Raw genomic sequence first — 21,871 nt, forward strand, 5'->3', positions numbered from 1 at the left:
GGGTACTAACCATAGTTTCTTTAACTGTTTTAAAATCAGTAAGAATGATTTTAATGAGCCTCTTGTACATACTCAGTATTGATGAAAGTAAAAAGCAATGAGAGACACGCTTTTTTCCTCTAAAAGCTTATAGTTTATCTGGGAAGGCAAGACTAATGGGATATTTGTCGAGCAAATGGAAAAGAGTGGTATGAAATGTATTGTGTTTTTGTTTTTGTTTTTTTGAAATATATTATCTTTAAGGTTGTGAAAGAGAAAGAAATAATGTCTTTATTTCAGGAAGGAGCCCGTGAACTGGGTCTTAAAGCAGTTGGCATTTGAAAGGCGAGGGAGAATTTTAGTCATGAAACTAAAATAAACATATCATGTAAGAAGTGTTTCAGGTGTTCAGAAGGAGTTTGTCTGAAAGAGTGGGGCCAGGTTTAGACAGTTTACTTTAGGTAATGACCATGTTTGAAAACATTCTACATTTGGAAGCTAAGTAGTACTGTCAGGCTTCATTGCTGGTAGGTGCTCTTGGGTAGACGCCCAGCTCATAGCAACCCCAAGCGGCGGAGTAGAGCCTGCTCCACAGGAATTTTTAGTCTGTCATCTTTATGGGAGCAGAACACCAGGTATTTTTCTCATGCAGCCATTGGGTGGGTTCAAACCACCAATTTTTCAGTTAGCAGTTGTACCAGAATCATTGCCCTACCTGGATTCCTTAATGTCATGTTGAGGTATTAGATATGCTTTTTCTATTAATGGATCCACTGAACTCAGCAATGTTGCTGTTGCTAAAATCCTCTGTGAGAGTTGATAATGATAGAATAACCAAAAAAACTCACTGCCATCTAGTCAATTTTGATTCATAGTGACCCTTTCAGACAGGTAGAACTTTGAATTTCTGAAGCTGTAAATCTTCACAGGAACAGAAAACCGTATCTTGGCTCCTGAAAAGCATCTGGTGAGTTTGAACTGTTGACCTTGCCGATAGCAGCCCAGTGTGTAAGCCACTGCACTATCCGAGTAATAAGAATAGAAAGAAGAAAAACTAATACAAGAACCATAAGAAATGAAGTAAAATGCATTTTTCACTTAAGAAAATGGTTCCTTGAAAAAGTTAGGAATTTGAAAAGAGGAAATCTTTTTTATTCCCTTCCGGGAGGAGAAATAACCCTTTTTCCTTTGAGCCTATTTATGTTGACATGTCCACATGGAATCCAAATGGGAATGCTTATTAGTCCACTGTGCAGTGAAAGGGGATCATGGCGTAACTGGGCATGTGTAGTATAATGCTGGACAACATAATCTTTGGATCTAAACTATCTGAATTTGAATTTTAGCTCTTCTGCTTCCTAAGTGTTTGACCCTATCTCAGTCACTTTGTAGAACAAAGTGTCTGTCTGAAGATCAAATAAGGCAATACAAATACATGTAAAGCATTTAACATAGCACTGTACATAGGAAATGCTCAATAATTATTTGCTGTTATTTATCACAAATCTGTCGGTCTGTCATACTGTGGTGGCTTGTGTGTTGCTCTGATGCATGAACTTATACCACTTCTCTTTCAAATACCACTTGAGTCACTCAAGAGAGACAGCTTCCAGTCGAGCTTCAGACTAAAACAGACTAAGAAGGAAGCTCTGATTATCTGTGTTCAAAAATTAATCAGGGCGCTAGTGGAAACCTTATCACTCAACAGAACATTGTCCAATTCCCTTGCTTTGGAACTTCATCAGGAGGTACAGGCACTAGGGGTTCATTGTATGTGGTGACGTAGAGAGCAGCAAACGTGAGGTGGATTGCCGCAGAAACCACAAGTGTGGACGCGGACTTGCTAGCAAGCATGCAGATGGTGTAGGACCAGGCAGTTTGCATTCTCTCGTGCTTCGGTTGGAGGCGACACAGAAGCAGCGGTGGCTGTTATTTGTCACAGACAGAGTAGAACTTAGGATGAAGTTGTTAGACGAGATGAGTCCTCCAGAAAAGAAACTACCTTTACGTTTCTTGGGACAGTTGTTGAGGTTCTGAAGAAGGGAGGTAGGAGGAAATGTGCTAGTACAAAGATACTGTCATTTTGTACCTTTATTACAATGAAATAAAGAGTTTATGTTTAAAAAATGTTTTCTTCAAAACATTAAAGAGCAGAAATGTCACTTTGAGGACTAACGTGTACCTGACGCAAGCCAAGGTATTTTCCATCGGCTTGTATGCATATGAGAACTGGACAATAAATAAGAAAGAAAAAGAATTGGTACATCTGAATTATGCTGTTGGCAGAGCCTATAATTTTATGTACCATGGGCAGAAGCTTAGTTATGGAAGACGAATGTGACATCAAGAATGGAGGAAAACTTAATAAGAATCCGTAAGGCAAAAAAACCCCGAAGAATCCGGAACGTGCAGATGACCCAACCTTGCTTGCTGAAAGTGAGGAGGTCATGAAGCCCTTACTGATGAAGATCCAGGATTAAAGCCTTCAGTACGGAGGCTTAAAACTGAAAAAAGAAAACTCACAATCATCACAACTGGACCAGTAGATAACAGTGGTAAATGGAGAAAGGGTTGGAGTTGCTTGGATGCACAATCAGTGTTCATGGAAGCAGCAGTCGAGAGATCAAAGGATGCATTGCATTGAGTCAATCTGCACAAGACCTATCTCTCTCTCTCTTTTTTTTTTTTTACAAGACCTCTTTTAAAGTGTTGAAAAGTGGGGAGCTTACTGTGAGGACTAACATATGCCTGACCCAAACCTCATATGCATGTGAAAACTGGATGTTGAATAAGGAAGACCAAAGAAAAATTGATGCTTTTGAATTATGGTGTTGGAGAAGAATATTGAAAGTACCATGAACTGCCAGAAGAACCAGCAAATCTATCTTGGAAAAGTACAGCCAGAGTGTTTCTTGGGGGCAGAAATGGTGGGACTTCGTCTTGTATATTTGGGACATGTTTTCAGCAGAGACCAGTCCCTGGAGCAGTAATGGTAATGCTTGGTAAAGTAATGGAGGAACCAAAAAGAGGAAGGCCTTCACGGAGAAAGCTTGACACAGTGGCTACAACATTGGGCTCAGGCAGAGTAACAATTGTGAGGCTGGCACAGGCCAGGCAGTGTCTTGTTCTGTTCAGAACTGACTAGCTGGCAAGCACCTAACAGCACCAATGCCCTGGACTGACAGGAGAACAAGCAGATCCGGCTTGGAAAATGTCTAGCCAGAGTGCTCCTTAGAAGGGAGTATGGTGAACTTTTCCTCACTTAATTTTGGATATGTTATCAGGAGAGACCAGACCCTAGGCCTGGAGAATAGACATCATGCTTGGTAAAGATCATCAATCACCAGGCCTACAGCAACAAACTTGAACGTAACAGCAATTGTGAGCATGGTGCAGGACCAGGCAGTGTTTTGTTCTGTTGTACACAGGGTCACTGTGAGCCAGAAGTTACTTAATACTACCTAGTACCTCCCCCTGCCCCCCGCCTCAAAAAAGTAATTTGTAAGTACCGTTATCTCTTATTCTTGGAATGAGATGGGAGGAAAGCAAAGGTGTTTTGAGCAGAGAAGTGACATGTTCTTTCTTACACTTTTTTATTATCAAAGTCATGGTGGCACAATTAAGTGCTCAGCTGCCAACTAAAAGGTTGGCACTAATCACTAATCCCACTCAGGGATTCCATGGGAGACAAGACCCGGTGATTTGCTCCTGTAAAATCTACAGCCTAGGAAACCGTCTGAGGCAGTCATAGAGAGTGGCTGTGGGTGGAAACGGGGAGACCAGTGAGAAGATTTCCACAGGAATCCAGGAAGGAGATAGATGTTAGTAGCTTAATCCAGTTTACCACCCACCATCTGTTACACTCTTAGAATTTGCTGACAAATGGGGGGTGAAGTATGAGAGAAAGAGGACTCAAAGTTTTTGACCTGAGCCACTGAAAGTTTGGACAAAAGCAGGTTTGTGGAGCGGGAACACAAGCTTCGCATGCTTGTGTGATTCGATAATGCTCAGTGAAATGAGTTTGGAAATAAATCATTGTCACCCAACTTCACTTAAGGTCTTCTAATCATTAACTCTTAAAAGACTGAAATTGGCCCTTCTTTACCCAGCACTAAATCTCCATCCTTGGTGTCCGTTCTGTCAACTAGGTTTTATGGGAGGTCTGGAGCAGAGTGCTTCTGCTTGGCAGCCTCAGACTGGGGGTGTTAGAGAAACAATTGCCCTTTCCCCGCTCCTTTGTGATTGAAACAGTTGAGTTTAAAACATGCCTGTTCTTTCAGTTCCAAATGAACTTGAGACAGATGAGAGATGGTGGCTCATTCTGTTCTCTCTGTAGGTGTCCAGAGAGTGGATGAAGGTGGCTGGAACACCGTTCAGGGGACCAAGAATAGTCGAGTACTGGACCCCTCAAAATTCCTGAAAATCACTAAGGTGAGTGACATTTAAAAATTATTTACAAAAAAATATTATTAAAAAAAAATACAAACTCAAAAACAAAACAAAACGATTTACAGCAATCCCAAGCCATGAGTCTCAAAATTCTGTCTTACTATGTAAGATATCCACTCTGTTACCCTGAGGGCAGGGGGAAGGTAGGGAAACCAATTGCAATGATTGATGTATAAACCCTCCCCAGCCCCCAGGGGGATGAACAACAGAAACGTGGGTGAAGGGAGACAGCAGACAGTGTAGGATATGAAAATAATAATAATTTATAATTTATCAAGGGTCCACAAGGGTGGGAGGGTGGGGAATGGAGGGAAAATAAGAGGAGCTGCTACCAAGGGCTCAAGTAGAAAGAAAATGTTTTGAAATGATGATGGCAACATATGTACAAATGTGCTTGATACGATTGATCTATGGATTGTTATTAGAGCTATAAGAGTCCCTAATAAAATGATTTATACAAAAAGAAAAAAGATACCCACTCTGTATATTTTGTGGGGTGGTGGTTTACTAATGCTAGCCGTTTTTGCAGGTCAGTATGTATCAGTATGCTACGCACTTTTCTTGGCAGTAGCCTTTTTTTCCCCCCTAATGAGAGTTTGCCAAAGAGAAAGTAACTATAGTACTTTTTAGTTGTATTATACTTAACATGATAACAAGGATACTTCAGATACCTTAGTCAATTGTAAGCTTTTATGCTTGGCTGTCAGGAAGCAGCAGTTCCTTATTTAAATCTTACCAGGAACGGAGTGAATGGGTTTGCCATATCCATGGCCTGGAGGAAATAGCACAGGCCGACTAGAAATCACCCGGTGAGAACCATTTAATATGCTCTCATATTTTTCCCTTTTGGGTTTTCTCCTGGTAGCTGTTTTTAGCAGTAGAAGTTCATGGGCATGAGCAGGGAGAGTTAACTCTGGGGAATGTGTGAAAGCTGAATTCTGTTTTGGCCAGTGGACAGTCCATGGCGTTTTGCAAGTCAAGTTTGATCCTTACATGGAACACATTTTTCATGGTCCAGGAAGACCACCTGCTGCTCTCCCTCGGTGCTCTGTCTCAAGATCATCTTGCCTCAGCCTTTGTTCTGTCCCTTGGTCGCCAGGCCATAGCCTGTGGTGCCTCTGGTCTCATTCTCTGCCACTTCAGACAAAGATCTCAGATGTGCACCACTTCACATGGTTGGGTCTCTCTGTCATCCTGCTTCACAGATGGCTTCTCCTTACAGCCAGGGAGTGACAGCTACAACTGCCCTATCCACTCCATTAGTGTTACACGTACCCCATTAGCGTAGTTTCAGACCTTTCATTTGCTGGAAGTCCCAGAGGCAGGAGTAGAGGAACCATATTTAGAAAATCCACCCCACCACAGAGATGTTCTGGGAAACTAAAACATTTATGCAGCTCAGTTTACTGCAAGATTTGCATTATCGTGATGCAATATATCCCAGATATACCTGTATGTTTTGTTTTTTTACTCTCTTTTTAAGTTGATATTCCAAATAAAATTTTATTCCTAAAATTGTTGTGTGATACTGAGGGAAAAGGGAAAAAAAGCTAAACTACCCTAGAATATTTCCTGTGATTGACTTATGGCCACTTATGTTACAGCCCACAATTGATGAGAAGATTCAGCTAGTCCCAAAAGCGCAGCTGGGCAGCTGGGGGAAAGGCAGCAGTGGTGGAGCAAAGGCGAGTGAGACTGGTGAGTATGGAGTCACCCAGCAGGCTGTCAGCGTTCACCTTTCACTTTAGAAACACATTGAGCTAATCATGCCCAAACTTTATTGAGGTCCTTAATCCTTTCTCGGGTATGTGCTGGCCTACTAAGAGCAAGCCCAACAGTTCGAACCCACCAACCACTCAGCAGGACAAAGGAGAGGCTTGCTGCTTGCATAAAGATTTACAGCCCCAGAAACCCACAGGGGAGGTTCTACCCTGTCCTTGCTAGGACTTGGAATGAACTGGATGGCAGCAGCAGTTCAACATCACCAGCCGCTCTGCGGGAGACAATTAACACTTTCTCCTCCTGTACTGAGTTACAGTCTTGGAAACCTACATGGGCATTTCTAACCTGTCCTACAGGGTTGCGATGAGAGTCTTAGAAAGGTTTACTGTATACTGTATACAAAGACAAACCTTTGACTGACATTAGATATGACCTATACCTACTGTTCTGACGTACATTGCAAATTCCACTCAAAGCCAGACTTGGGGACATAACTCAGTAACCAAAAACTGCTGAGTATAATGTCCTATTCTACAGCGTGTATAGAACAGTGTTCTCAACCTTTCACAGGGGTCGCCTACGCCCATTGGAAAATAACAAATATTTCACAATATATATTTACATACTGTTTTGTGATTAATCACTATGCTTTAATTATGTTCAGTTTGTAACAATTAAAATATATCCTACATATCAGATATTTACAGTATGATTCATTACAGTAGCAAAATTACAGTTATGAAGTAGCAATAAAAATAATTTCATGTTGGGGGGGGTCACCACAACATGAGGAACTATAATTAAGGGTCGTGGCATTGGGAAGGTTGAGAACAGCTGGTATACAACATCATGGATGTTAAGGCAACACATAATTGTGTTCGCTTAAATATCCACATAATCTGATATAAATGGAATTATAGTACTTACATAAATGGAATTATAGAATTGCAGTGGTTTTATATTTACTTCCATCCTTATGCCCCCAACCCTACCCCCTTAATTTACCACTCCTATTCCCATGCCCTAAGTAGATAATTCAATTGCTTTGAAAGAAGCAAATGGTTTTAAATGAGTGAAGACTTCTAACCTGTCTTTTACATGCAAATTCCCTCTAACGCCTTGCTTCTCAGAGTATGGTCTGTGGACCTCAGATTGGCACCACCTGGGAACTTGTTAGAAATTCAAGCCTCAGGCCCCAACCAAATGAGGAAGGTGAATCAGAATCTGGATTTTAGCGATGTGATTTGTATTTTTTCTAAATCTTCAACACCTGTAGATGCCTTACGGTCAAGTGCTTCCAGTTTAAACAGATTCTCTGCTCTGCAACCCCCAGCACCCTCAGGCTCCACGTCATCCACACCTTTGGAGTTTGATTCTCGACGGACTTTAACCAGGTAAGACGCCCACTTGCTTTCTAGGCTTTTCTTCCTATCGGTACGTCTGCGCTCTCTTTCTCTCAGGGGCAAACCACACAGGTGATAATGATCCTTGTGGCAGACAATCCTCTTCCTGACATTTATTTTCTCTCTCTTTAATAAGGCGAATTTTGCCTTCTTCTTTGATCTTCGTAGTCTAAAATTTCCCAAAGAACATAATTCAGTGGTGGGTTTGATGTAAGGTGAAAGAGAAGGGGAGATTGATTACTAACAGTTGCCTTCTTAAGAAAGCCAGCTTTCTTAAGTCAAGTCATGGAACAGCTCGAGTCATGGAAGAGCGGACTTTGGTTAAGAATATTTTGTTTCTGAAGCTAAGGGCGCAAAGAACATAGCTTACAAAGTAAACTTAGCCAAACGGATTTAAAAGTATATAATATATACTTTTGTGCTATTGCACATGTATTTGGTCCGCCGTAAATGTCCCCGATGGTCCTGCTGTTTGAGCTCCTGTGTGTGTTCTCTCCTAGTGGTAAGACTATTGTCCTGCCTCGAGGCTCTCCCAGCCTTTCCCTTCAAACCCGCTGCTTCTGTCTGCCATTGGCCTAGCTGGTTAAACAGCAAAACAACCCAGAAAAGTAGAATAAATAAGAAGATATGAAGAGTCTTAAAATGAGGAAAGTGTATCACTTTGACTTTTGAAAGACTGCATATTTCTGCTACCTAGTTCTCAAATACGCAAATATATGAACTTTCAGTCTATAAATATTTTTAACATATACTTTTATCATGGGCATCTTTATTTTTAAAATATAATATAGTTAAAAGACTTTTTAAAATTAAGGAATTGTTAAAGATAGTTTTAGAATGCAATTAGTATCCCTTTAAAGCACTCTTTAGTTTTCTTTCTTTTTTAAAAAAAAATCATGTTATTGGGGCTCTTACAGCTCTTATAACATTCTGTACATCATTTGTATCAAGCATATTTGTACATGTTGCCATCATTCTCTAAACATTTACTTTCTATTTGAGCCCTTGATATCAGCGCCTCTTTTTTCCCTCCCCCCACCACCACCCTTGTGACCCCTTAATACTGCGTTTTCTTTTTATATGAATTAATTTTACTCTAAAGTAAATGGTGTCTCAAACACCTGTGACATTTTCCTACAAGGGTTAAAGATCTTTAGGGTTACTTTTAACTGAATCTGTAGGGAAGGAGTGGTCTCAAGTCATGTTTTGTCTTTCAAGTCGTGGAAGCGTGGGCAGAGAGAAGAACGACAAACCCCCTCCGTCGGCAGCAGCTTGTCCAAACACCTTCATGAGGGGCAGCAGCAGTAAAGATCTGTTAGACAATCAGTCTCAAGAAGAACAACGGAGAGAGATGCTAGAGACTGTGAAACAGCTGACAGGAGGCATGGATATTGAGAGGAGCATTACTGAGGCAGACCGCAACAAAACAAGGGAGCCAGGTGAGAGACTGCACGTGAAGATCTGGGCCCTGAATTTGGAAAAACAAATACTATGGAGACTTTGTGCTTGAGATTTCATAGCAATACATAAAAGCAACACACCTAAACTGGGGGTGGGGGGTGGGGGGGTGCACCTAAACCCATTGCCATCAAGCCAGTCAGTCCTGGCTCATCACAACCCCATGTATTACAGAAAAGAACTGCTCCGTCTGATTTTCCTAGTTGTAATCTTCATAGAAGCAGATCCTAGGCTTGCCTTGTGTGGCACTGCTGGGTAGGTTCGAATAGCCAGCCCTCTAGGTTAGTGATCAAAAGTAAAGATCTGGCACCACTCAGGGACCTCTGCGCCTGCTTTTTGTCACATAGTTCTCAGCCCTGGGTCTTTAGCTTCCTCGGCAGTTTTGTACATTTTCATCTTTCTCTATTGACTGTTGGGTGATACGCTCCTCTTGTTTGTGAGCATCTGCATCTCTTCTCGGTCTCTTTAATCACACCCCACTGTGCACTGGCGTCAACACACCATTCTCTCGTGCCCACGCTCCCTGCCAGCAACTCAGGTCGGCCTTATAGGACGGAGTAGAACTGCCCCTTGGATTTCCAAGACTGTGAATCTTTTCTTTCTTTCTTTAAAAATCATTTTATTGGAGACTCTTACAGCTCTTCTCACAATCCATACATACATCCATGTTGTCAAACACTGCTGTACACATGTCATTATCATCATTTTCTTTTTTTCATAGAAGAATCCCATTATCTTTTCATCTTATTTTCCCATGAACTTTTGGAAGCACCTTTGTAATTAAGACCCATGACTTTGAAGATTCTGTCCTTTCCTTCTAGATTGCTTCTCCTTTTAAAAAAAAATAATAATTTTTTTGAGGCTCATACAACTCTTAGCACAATCCATCCATGCATCCATTGTGTCAGCACATTTGTAAATTTGTTGCCATCATCTTTTTTTAAGCATGTTATTTCTATTTGAGCCCCTGGCATCAGTTCCTCATTTTGTCCCCTCCACCCGCCACCCTCTCTCCCCCATGTCCCCTTGACAATTTATAAATTATTCTTTTTCTTTTCTCCATGTATTACACCGACTGCGGTCTCATTTCACCCACTTTTCTGCTATTCATCCCCTGGCATGAGAGCCATCCATCGATCATTGTGATCGTTTCCCCTTACTCCCCCCACCCCCAACGCCCCACTCCAAACCATTCTCCTCCTAGTATCACTCCTCCCCTTATTGGTCCTGAGGGGTTTATCTGTTCTGGAATCTCTGTGTTTCAAGCTCTTTTCTGTACTAGTATATATGTGCTGGTCTAGCCAGATTTGTAAGATAAATTTGGGGTCATGTTGGGGGTTGGGGGGAGGAAGCATTAAGGAACCAGAGGAAGATTGTGTGTTTCATCGGTGCTATACTTCACCCTGACTGGCTCTTCTCTTCTTTCTGGCCGTTCTGACGGGGTGTCCAATTGACCTCTGATGGGCTTTGGGTCTCCACTATGCCCTCCCCCTTACTCCCATTGATAATGCTTTTTATTTGTTTTGTTTTGGGTCTTTGATGCATGATACCTGATCCCATCGATACCTCATGATCACACAGGCTGGTGTGCTTCTTCCATGTGGGTTTTGTGCTTCTCTGCTAGATGGCTACTTGTTTATCTTCACGCCTTTAAGATCCCAGATGCTGTGTCTTTTGATAGCCGGGCACCATCAGCTTTCTTCACTACATTTGCTTATTGTACCCATTTTGTCTTCAGCAATCGTGTCAGGGAAGGTGAACATCACAGAGTGCCGTGTTAATAGAACAAATTGTTCTTGCATTGAGGGACTACTTGAGTGGATGCCCAATGTCCATCTGCTACCGTCTTACTCTATAAGTAAATATATGTACATATTTCCATTGCCCTGTCATTGTATATGTTGCATATATACATGCCTGCATTTAGACCTCTGTAGCTGTCCTATGCCTCCCAGTTCTTTCCTCCATTCCTTTTACTTTCCTCCAGTCCCAGTACCACGTTCGGCCTTCATTTGGGTTTTGGTAATTCCTCTCAGCTACTTTGCCTTTGGATCAAGCCCCAACGCCCCCTCCGGCCACCCCCCTACCCCCAACATCCTATGCCCTCCTCGCCATCAATGTTAGATCACTTATTTTTCTTTTGTCCCTGTGTTTATTTGCACCCTCCTCCTTTTCCCCCATATCTCCCTCTCCCGTGCCTCCCTCCCCCGCAGGAACTGTCAGTCCCATTGTTCTCTCCTCCGGATTGTTCATCCCACCCACCTTGTCCAGATAGACATGCAGAGACAATAATGCGCCCAAAAACAAAGCAGAGCAAAAACGTTACAAAAAAGAAGACAAAAAATAAATCAACAGCTAATACAACAAAACAAACAAAAATAAATAATAAAGAAAAAGTAAAGCTAACAGTAAAAACTGGAAAACCTTCAAACAGTTCCAGGTCTGTCTGTTGACCTTTATGAGTGTTTTCCAGTTGAGTCCACTGGGTTGCCATGCCCTGGCCCCCAAGTCCACCTTTGGCATTCCTTGGGGACTTCATTGTTTTGTTCCCCTTGCTGCTCCGCTGTACACTCTTAGCATTCACCCCAGTGCAGTGGGTCGGATCGGGCACATCTCCCACACTGTGTCCCCAGTGCTGTCCCCCTTAACACGATGTGTCAGTGAGGAACATGTTGTCTGATGGTGGGGCCTGCCCTGTGATCCTCTCTGTGCTTTGGCTGCTCTGAGCTTGTATATTGTCCTCAGGGCTTGGTGTGGACCAAGGCGTGTTCCACTCTCTCTCCTTCCCTGCTTCATTTGCTCCTGATTAGATGCACCCCACTTACTGAGCTGCCGCTTCAGTGCTGTCCTCTGAAGTGCATTCCCCTGCGGTGGGGGTGGGGGTGTTCAAGGAGTTGGGATTGGTGGCCAGCCCCGTTGATTTCTGTATTGGTTCCCTGGTTCATGCCTGTATGTTGCATTCATGTCTTGACGCGCCAGGTTGAAGTCTGGTCCCTCTCTCCCTCTCCTGTGGAGATATAAACAACACCCTCCCCTTGGGTGGTTTAGTGCCCTGTTCCCCTGGCACCCCTGTCTATTTTTTTCCCTTGTTATTTGGCCGCCATACGTATCCCTGGGTTGGGTTTGGCACCTGTCATGGCTGTAAGTCTTTATGGGAGAAGAAAGCGTCATGTTTTTCCCAGTGGAGTGGCTGCTGTGTTCAAAATGCTGACTTTGTAGTTTGCAACTCAACATGTAATGCACTATGCCACTAGACCGCCTTCCTTATTCCTGACATACGTGATGATTAACAAACTTCTGAAATGTGTCGTGTAAAATTAGGAATGGTGACTGTAGTACATAAATTGTAGGACTGTAAAGAACATTCTTTACAGTCATGTTGAAGACATCTCATGTGTCCAAAGGACAAGAAATGAACAGAAACCTAACCACATTTGTTACATTTATGCATGTTCTCATAGGATCCTTAAGGGATGACCCACAACTGAAATCCTTCCCATAGCCCTTTTTATTATTTGCTAGCTTTCTTTTAAGTGTTCTCAGAAAAATGGTTAGGCTAGGGTGACAACTGCGGGCTTATCCACGTTGCTTACACTCAACAGCTATTGCAACCCATGTGAGACCTGATGTGCTCAGTATGTGATGGTTGAGCCATGAAAGCATTTCCATACTCAACAACCTCCAAATGGATTCCCTTTTGGGAAACCTGCTTTGTAGAGTCCCTCAAATGAATGCAAATCCCCACATGATCCAAGCCATTGTGAGACTAACCAAAGAGACGATACCAAGTTGTCTTTTGTTGTTCTCATCTTCCTTGGTCAGTTCCATGGTTTGGGTGTGTGCTTATTAATAAGGAGCACCCCATGGCACACTGGGTAAGCACTCAGCTGCTACCAGAAGGTTGGCACTTTGAACCCACTTGCATTTCCAAAGGCAACAAGACCTGGTGATTTGCTCCCATAAAGATTACAGCCTAAGACCATTACTGAGCATTTCTTTTTTTAACAGTTTTATTAGCACATAATTTACATAGCTCACTTCAGTAGTTCATTTATTTAATCATATCAAGGAGAATTATACAGTCATTACCATATCAATTTTAGAACACCCTCCCCAGTCCCCCCATGATTAAAACACCTTTAAAATGAGTTGTGCAATCACAGGCAGTTCTAGTGCTCCCTCCCCGCTCCTGTCCTTATTTCCCACTCCCGAAATCCCCCTTCCCTCCCTATCACTTACTCCTACCCTGCACACCTATCAACCCCTGTATCCATTATTGTCACTATGCATCCACTCCTCTTGTGGGGCGCACACTGGGAAACCCAACAGAAACAATAAAAACCAAATTCAAAATAAAGTGGTAAGGATAAAACAATAATAATATAAAGACCAAAATACAAATAATGAGTAAGAAAGAAAAGACCCTCATCAACATTCCAAAAGCCAGGGAAGAAATTTCTGTCGTGGAACAAGTAAGAGATACTTGCACATAAAGCTAACTCGGAGGGGGGGAACAAAACTAACTCAGGTCTGGTCTATAGGGAGGTCATCTGGCCAAGTTACTGGACATTTTGATCAAAGATTCTATTGAAGAACCCTGATAAAAAGAGGGGAAATGCAGAAGGGAATTTCAGTTTTTCTTGGGGTCTACACTTTGTGGCAGCTGGTGACTCCCTGACACTATAAACCCTATGCCAAAGGTACCCCTGCTGTCTTCTGTAGAGCAAACAGTGGTGGGACCTACCCTTAGCACTGTGCTCTTTCCAGCTCTATCTGTGTGGTATCAGATGGACCACTGCAACTCAAAAGGTTAGATAAGAAACATAGGCAGTGAGTTTCTGTTAATGGGAGAGAAATCACTTGGAAAAGGTGGGTGAGAACCCCAAAGGATGCACACCTCAAAGAATGTAAGGATCTACATATAACCTCCTCCCTGGAGGACAGACAACAGAAAAGTGGGTGAAGGGAGACGTCAGAAAGTGTAAGATATGACGAAATAATAATTTATAAATTATCGAGGGCTCATGAGGGAGGGGGTGGTCGGGAGGGAGGGAGATGGAAAAAATGAGGAGCTGATGCCATGGTTTAAGTCGAGATCAAATGTTGTTTTGCTTATTTTTTAATTTAATTTAATTTTTAAAATCATTTTATTAGGGGCTCATGCAACTCATCATAATTAATGCACACATCAATTGTGTAAAGCACATTTGTACATTGTACATCATTGTACATTGCCCTCATCATTCTCAAAACTGAGAGCAAATGTTTTGAGAATGATGAGGGCTACAAATATACAAATGTGCTTTACACAATTGATGTATGTGTGGATTGTGATAAGAATTGTATGAGCCCCTAATAAAATGATTTAAAAAGGAATGTAATCTATATCATCAAGTTTCACATGTAGAAACTGATGCAATGGTGTCTGTTTTGCTGCGTATGTGCTCCTCAGCAACAGCAGACACACTTTTTACAAGATGATTACCTGGGAAACCCAACGGGGCAGTTAACTCTCCTCTGTCGGGCCGCTGTGAGCTGGAATTGACTTGACAGCCCGCAGCAGCAGTAACATGTACTGCTCTTGAAGACCTGTTCAGATTACTGTCTAAGAATTGCCTCATGATTATAAGTTTCCTAGTGCTTCTCTGTTCCAAATCAAAAGGTTTCTGTATTTTGATTTCAGATGTCTTGCTTTTTTTCAACGCTTTTACTGTGAGATACAGTATAACAGCCTACCTTCTACATCCTCACATGGACCACCAAGCGGGGCTGAGTACTTACAACCTTTGATTCTGCAGCTCCTGTGGGGTTGCCATTGGTTTCCATCGCTATTCTACCCATGCAGCGTTTGCTGCCTTGAGAGGTCACTTTTGCCTTTCCAGTGACAAAATGATGGTATGCTATCACTTAAAAACAAAATCATAATAAATGCATCTGAGATGGACAGTCTCAACGTGCCCCTCACAGAAACGACTGCAGCACTGAAGGAGGAGATTCTGCAGACATACACTCGCTTCCATTCCCGAGTGAAGATTCTGAAGGAAGCCATAGTTGACCAGTCCAAGCCAGGAAACTGAGCCGGAACCAAGGCTTGCGTACAAGCTTCAGGCTTCAGTGTGATCGTCCACAGCTAGTGCTGGTTGGCCTTTCTCAGCAGTGGTTGCTGCAGGCGTGGGGCTGGGGCACGCAGGTGGCTGTTTGCCTCTAGGCTGATTTTCCAAATGATTTGTGAACCTGTTTATAGATGAGAAACTAAGGAGCCTTTTACTAGGGTTTCATAGCTATTTGCAGTAACATATTTTAGCTTCTTATCAGATGTATTTCTGTAAACATTTCTGACTCCCCATTTAGAGATTAGAATGCAATGTTCCATGTGTGCTATAATCTAGAGATTGATAGTTGGTGTGAAAAGAGAGTGGAGTTTATTATTGGCTACTATTATTCCCACATACAGCAATTGTGTCATGAATACTGTTAAACCATTTTTTTCAATGTGAAAGCAAGGACACATAGACTCTGTAGTAATAATCAATGATTTGTTAATAAAACAATTTATGTCTTAAAAAAACCAAAATAATATAACAACACATACATTGTTGACTATAATCCCACCATTTTAACAGTAATCGTCATTTTCACTTTCTCACTTTTTTTAACCTCACTAGTAACTAAACCGGAAATTTCAGCCACTTCAGCCCCAGACAAGCCTGCACTGTCAGAAGAGGAGATGGAGAAGAAGTCCAGATCTATCATTGATGAATTCCTACACATTAACGACTTTAAGGTAAATGAGAGTTTTCGAAGAGAAAGCCGTGTCAGCAACAGAAGTAACCATTTTTCATTCATAGGCAACTGCCCTAAGACACAGCCTTGATTCTTGTCTAAACGGAGTTTCTCTGTTTGATAAGACTTCAGTCCAGTTTCTAAGCCCTGCTGCATGTTGTTTACTTTGATGCATTCTGCTGAGTTCTCTCTTATTCATTGACACTGGAGGTCACAAGATTGAGTGGAGGCAAGAGCGAATGGGAACTAACCCATCCTCAGTGTAGGAAAACCAAATTGACTTTTTATATTCATGTACAAAAACAAGACATGTCTTGATGAGTGTTCCTGGCACTCTTATATACCTGTCATGTTCTTTCTAGTCATTTTATTATCCTTTTACTATTGACATTGAAGGTGCAAAGGATCAGATAGCCTAAGACATTCCAAGACATGATCTTTGAATTTGCCCCTGTAAAATAACCCTTTTACTTGGGTTCTATTTTGAGATGGTACTGAATGAAATACACATATTGCCTAGCCTCATGAGCACTACAGTCTAGTGGCAGAGACAGATCATAAATAGCTAAATCCATAATGTTACATAAATTAGTTATATATATCTATATATAGTTATATATATGTATTCAGATTTGTAAGGACTTAGGAGAGAGCATACAATGGGTGCTAATTTAGTATCTGGAATCAGGAAGACTTGGCTGTTAAATGTCTCATTTCTTAAAACATTTCTGTCATGCATATTAACCACTTTTTTTGGCATTATATTATTAAAATTATTTCAAGGTTATTTTCTTCTCAATCAAGTCACTATCTGCTTTCTGTACACAAAAGTTACCTTGACTTCTGTAGCCCAGTCTGCTGAAGCCCTCAAGCCTCTGAAATGGTCACAAATTGAGAAGTAATATGAAGATGTTTTGATGATAGTGAGATAGAGAGGACTGGTTTTCAGAAGACTTGATGATGTAGATCCACCCCCCCCCCCAAAAAATTCATTATCTGGAAAAAACCACAGGATATAATGATGTTCTCATATGGTTTGTGAGTAGGTTTCCTAGAAAATAAGGTATCTTCTCGTAAACTAGAAGGACAGCTTTTTGCTTTTGTGAAAGTGGGAAGTGTGTGAGGAAAAAGAACAGAATTAGAAAGCTAAGAAAGATATAAAGTAGAGATTATGTGGAAGACAGCAGTGGAGTTGGCCTTTAGAAACTATTTGAAGACCCTACGAAGTCAGCGTCAAATCGATTCTTGCAATGTCCTCAAAATTCACATGGTCGTATTTAGGCTGTCATGGAATTTTCATTTTCTTCAACTTCAACCTGAACTTATACACAGGCAATTGATGGTCTGTTCCACAGTCAGCCCTGGCCTCATTTTGGCCATGGCTAGGAGCTTCTCCATTGTCTCTTCCCACAGAAGTAGTCAGTTGAATTGCTGTGTATTCCATCTGGAGAAGTCTGTGTGGATAGATGTCCTTTGTTGTTGAAAAAGGTATTTGTAATGAAGAAGTCTTTGGTCTTACAAAATTCTATCATGCAATCTCAGCATCGTTTCTATTACTGAGGCCACCGTTTCCATCTACTGTTCCTTCCTCTTTGTTTGCAACTTTTGCATTCCAATCACCAATAACTGTCAGTGCATCTTGATTACATGTTTGATCAATTGCAGACTGTAGAAGCTAATAGGGCTCTTAGCATCTTCATCACTAGCTTTATAGTGCTTGGTGTGTGAATTTGAATAGTTATATATAAACTGGGTTTCCTTGATATATGTATAGATTTTATCCTTTACAGACAGCTTTATATTTTAAGATCTTGAATACCCTTTTTGAAAATAAATGCCAAATTTCCTTTTTGAAATTTAATGTCAATATGTCCCACCAGAATTTTGAGAATATCTCAATAGATTTGACACATTGAATCCTAATGACAAAAGACCTGACAAGCTGTGGGGTGCCATCAAGAACATCAGTCTTGAAGAAAGTAAAAGGTCATTAAAAAGACAGGAAAGAATGAAAAGGTCAAAGTGGATGTCAGAAGAGACTCACAGTTGCTCTTGATCATCAAGTTGCTAAAGCACATGGCAGCCATGACGTAAAAGTACTGAATGGAAGATTTCAAATGGCAACTAAAGAAGACCAATTATTATACAGGGAAAGGCATGGAGTTAGAAAGTTAAAAAGAAAGAACACTCGTAGCATATCTTGAGCTGAAAGAACTGAAGGAAAAAAACAAGCCTCAACATGCAATATTGAAGGATTCTCTGAATAAAATATTGAATCATGCAGGGAGCAGCAAAAGAAGATGGAGGAAATACTCAGAGTCACTGTACCAATGGTCACTGTACCAACCATTTGAAGAGTTAGATATCAAGAAATGAGGCTACTGAAGGAAGAAGTCCAAGGTGCACTAAAGGCACTATTGATAAACAAGGCTCCAGGGATTGATAGCATACCACTTACAATGTTTGAACTAGCTGAAGAAACACTGGAAGTACTCACTTATTTATGCCAAGAAACATGGATCACAATCTGCCCAACCGACTGGAAGAGACCCCTATTTGTACCCATTCCAAGGTGACCCAAAAGAATGTGGAAATTATTTAACAAAATCGTTGCTATTAAGTGCAGGTAAAATTTTGTTGAAGATCATGCAACAACAGCATGACGGCAAGATGCCAGAAATTCAAGCTGAATTCAGAAGAGGAGGTGGAGCAGGGCTATCATCGCTGATGTCAGGTGGATCTTGGCTGGAAGAAGAGAGCGCCAGAAGGATGTTTACCTGTGTCTTATGAATGACGCCAAGGCGTTCGACTGTATGGATTATATAAATTATGCATGACCTTGAGAAAAATGGGGATTCCAGAACACTTCATTGTGCTCCTTTGGAACTTGTACATGGACCAAGAGGTGGTCATCAAATAAAATGAGATTACTGCATGGTTAAAAATCAGGAAAGGTTTACATCAAGGTTGTATCTTTTCACCATACTTAGTCAATCTACATGCTGAACAAGTAATCTGAACAATATGAAGAAGAATGGAGGAATGCTTATTAACCTTCAAAATACAGGTAACACAACCTGGCTTGCTGAAAGTGGAGACCACTTGAGGCACTTGCTAATGAAGATCAAGGACTGTAGCCTTCAGTATGGATTGCAACTCAGTGTAAGGAAAACCAAAATCTCAAGTGGACCAATAGATAACATCATGGTAAACTGAGAAAAGATTAAAGTCAAGGATTCATAGTCGTTGTTCATGGAAACAGTCAAAAAATCAAATGTATTTATTGGGCAAATCTATAGCACAAGAACTTTTGAAAGTATTGAAAAGCAAGGATGTTGCTTTAAGGACTAAGGTAAGCCTGACCTAAGCCATAGTATTTTCGCTCACTTCCTATGCATGTGACGGTTGGACATTGAACAAAGAAGACTGAGGCACAATCAATTCATGTGCATTATAGTGCTGGCAAAGAGTATTGAAAGTGCCGCGGACTGCAGAAGAATAAACAAACCTGTCTTAGAGGAAGTGAGCTAGAACACGCCTTAGAATCGAGGATGGCGAGACTTCGTCTCACATACCTTGGATCTGTCAGGAGAAGGACAGCATGCTTGGTAGAGAGTGAAAGAGGGGAAGCCCCTCGACAAGATGGACTGACACGTGTCGGTGGCTGCCACGATGGGCTCGTATCCCCATCTTCCTCATGGACGATTGTAAAAGCATTATATTCCGAAACAGAATTACTTCTGTTTCCACATTAAGACCTTTGAATCATGACTTTGAGTTTCTATTTCATAATACACCATTTTCAGTTTTTAAAGTAAGCACAGGAAAGGTTAAACATAAAGGAAAAATAGATTTGATCTTTAATAGAATTATTTCTCATAACATTAGCCTTATAAAGAAACATCGTTTTGATATTTTCAAGTATGACTAATGTTGCCCATTTCAACCTGCACCTTACTTAGCAATATTAGATTTAAGAAAAATGTGGCCACTGTCTTGTTCATTGAGCTTTCTTTCTATTGACTTTGTCCTAAGTAAAAGATTGTGAAGTTCTTACAAGAACTTCAGCAAGAACTCTGGTGGGGCTGTGCGGTTGCGGGAGTAAGCCTCCATTTGTTATTTGAACAGGAAGCCATGCAGTGTGTGGAAGAGCTGAACGCCCAGGGCCTGCTGCATGTTTTTGTGAGAGTGGGAGTGGAGTCCACCCTGGAAAGGAGCCAGATCACCAGGGATCACATGGGTCAATTGCTGCACCAGCTGGTGCAGTCAGAGAAACTCAGCAAACAGGACTTTTTCAAAGGGTTGGTATTCTTCTCAAGAACTATTCTGTTTCGAGGCTCTTGGGTAGCAGTTCGTTTTTAAAGTACTTATATTTCTAAGTATTTAGCCTCTACCGTAGATAACAATTAAATTGCTATAATATGTTGATAACATGTAATAGATTGGTTGATATGACATTTTGTATATTCTGCTAGGGCATAAAGGTGATCTTCTGGTTTTAATACTTGATTGTTACACCTGTACCATGACGTGGTAAGTTAACAGAGGCACCTTGACCTGGAGGAACCTCTGGGTTCCTCACCAGCTCACTTACATACAAACCCTACATATCCTTTGAGGGAAAACCTTTTGCTTTGTAAGAGTAACTGTGGAAAGTCAAAATTGACATGAAAAGGCGTGTTTGGTTTTGTTTGTTTGTTTGTTTTTTCTAAAAACCATGGTTATGAGTCTGGCTGGTTTGATGAAGTCTAGCCACCATTGGAGAGGTCACCTCATTTTGTCAGGACCTGGTCTCCTTGTGATATAGACCATCACAGATGCATCAGCTTCTATGTGGCACGGTCACAGAATTTCATCCTTGGCTAGGTTCTAGAATCAGTGTTTAAAGTAAAAATTACATATGGTAAAAATGTTCCTCTTAGGATCTCAGTGTACTACATGTAAACATAGAATCGTACCCAGCACTGCCAGCTACCCACTCTCTAAGGCCTCCTGGCAGGAATACCAGATACACATTTTCCATATTATGCAGTTATTATTTTTCTTTGTTAATTTTTTTTCTTTCCAAGCTAGTCTTATATTAAGGAAGCTGGTAGCACAAGGATTAAACGCTCAGTTGCTTACCAACAGATTGGCAGTTTGAATCCACCCAGCAGCTCCATAGTAGAAAAGTTTGTAATCTAGGACACCCTATGGCAGTGGTTCTCAGCCTTCCTAATGTCGCAACCCTTTAATAGAATTCCTCATTTTGTGGTGACACCCCTCCAACCATAAAATTATTTTTTTTCTTTTTTTTTTTTAATCATTTTATTAGGGGCTCATACAATTGTTATCACAATCCTTACATACATCAATTGTGTCAAGCACATTTGTACATATGTTGCCATCATCATTCTCAAAACATTTGCTTTCTATTTGAGCCCTTGCTATCAGCTCATTTTTCCCCCTCCCTCCGCATTCCTCCCTCCCCCATGAACCCTTGATAGTTTATAAATTATTATTATTTTGTCATATCTTACACCATCCGACATCTCCCCTCACCTATTTCTCCGCTGTCCATCCCCCAGGGAGGAGGTTATATGTAGACCTTGTAATCTGTTTCCCCTTTCTCCCTCACCTTCCCTCCACCCTCCCAGTATCACCACTCTCACCACTGGTCCTGAGCGGTTCATCTGTCCTGGATTCCCTGTGTTTCTAGTTCCTATCTGTTTCAGTGTACATCCTCCGGTCCAGCCAGATATGTAAGGTAGAATTGGGATCATGATAGTGGGGGACAAAGCATTCAAGAACTAGAGGAAAATTGTATATTTTATCATTGCTACACTGCACCCTGACTGGCTGTCTCCTCCCCACAGCCCTTCTGCAAGAGGTGTACAATTTCCCACAGATGGGCCCTGGGTCCCCACTGTGCATTTCCTCTCAATCACAATGCTATGTTTTGTTTTGGTTTGGTTTTTGGTCTTTGATGCCTGATACCTGATCCCTTCGATGCCTTGTGATCTCACAGGCTGGTGTACTTCTTTCATGTGGGCTTTGTTGTTTCTCAGTTAGATGGCCCCTTGTTTATCTTCCAGCCT

The 21,871-nt window shown here is 41.4% G+C and overlaps 1 protein-coding gene across 18 annotated transcripts in view; it reads left to right on the forward strand.

Annotated features, from left to right (window-relative positions):
- The window catches only part of EIF4G3 (eukaryotic translation initiation factor 4 gamma 3), a 369,700-nt gene that overhangs the window by 326,002 nt on the left and 21,827 nt on the right, over positions 1-21,871 (forward strand). For 16 of the 18 annotated variants that reach the window (XM_045298763.1, XM_045298765.1, XM_004705376.3 and 13 more), the window contains 6 exons: positions 4,316-4,410; positions 6,033-6,126; positions 7,427-7,544; positions 8,772-8,992; positions 15,677-15,795; positions 19,923-20,095. In XM_045298763.1, coding sequence (XP_045154698.1) covers positions 4,316-4,410; positions 6,033-6,126; positions 7,427-7,544; positions 8,772-8,992; positions 15,677-15,795; positions 19,923-20,095 — 820 coding nt within the window. The remainder of the gene's footprint in view (positions 1-4,315; positions 4,411-6,032; positions 6,127-7,426; positions 7,545-8,771; positions 8,993-15,676; positions 15,796-19,922; positions 20,096-21,871) is intronic. The other 2 variants (XM_045298752.1, XM_045298760.1) reach the window with 1 other exon arrangement.

This window comes from Echinops telfairi, unplaced genomic scaffold (assembly GCF_000313985.2).
Source record: "Echinops telfairi isolate 266 unplaced genomic scaffold, ASM31398v2 ScPeMD7_7457;HRSCAF=8495, whole genome shotgun sequence".
Classification (NCBI taxonomy): domain Eukaryota; kingdom Metazoa; phylum Chordata; class Mammalia; order Afrosoricida; family Tenrecidae; genus Echinops; species Echinops telfairi.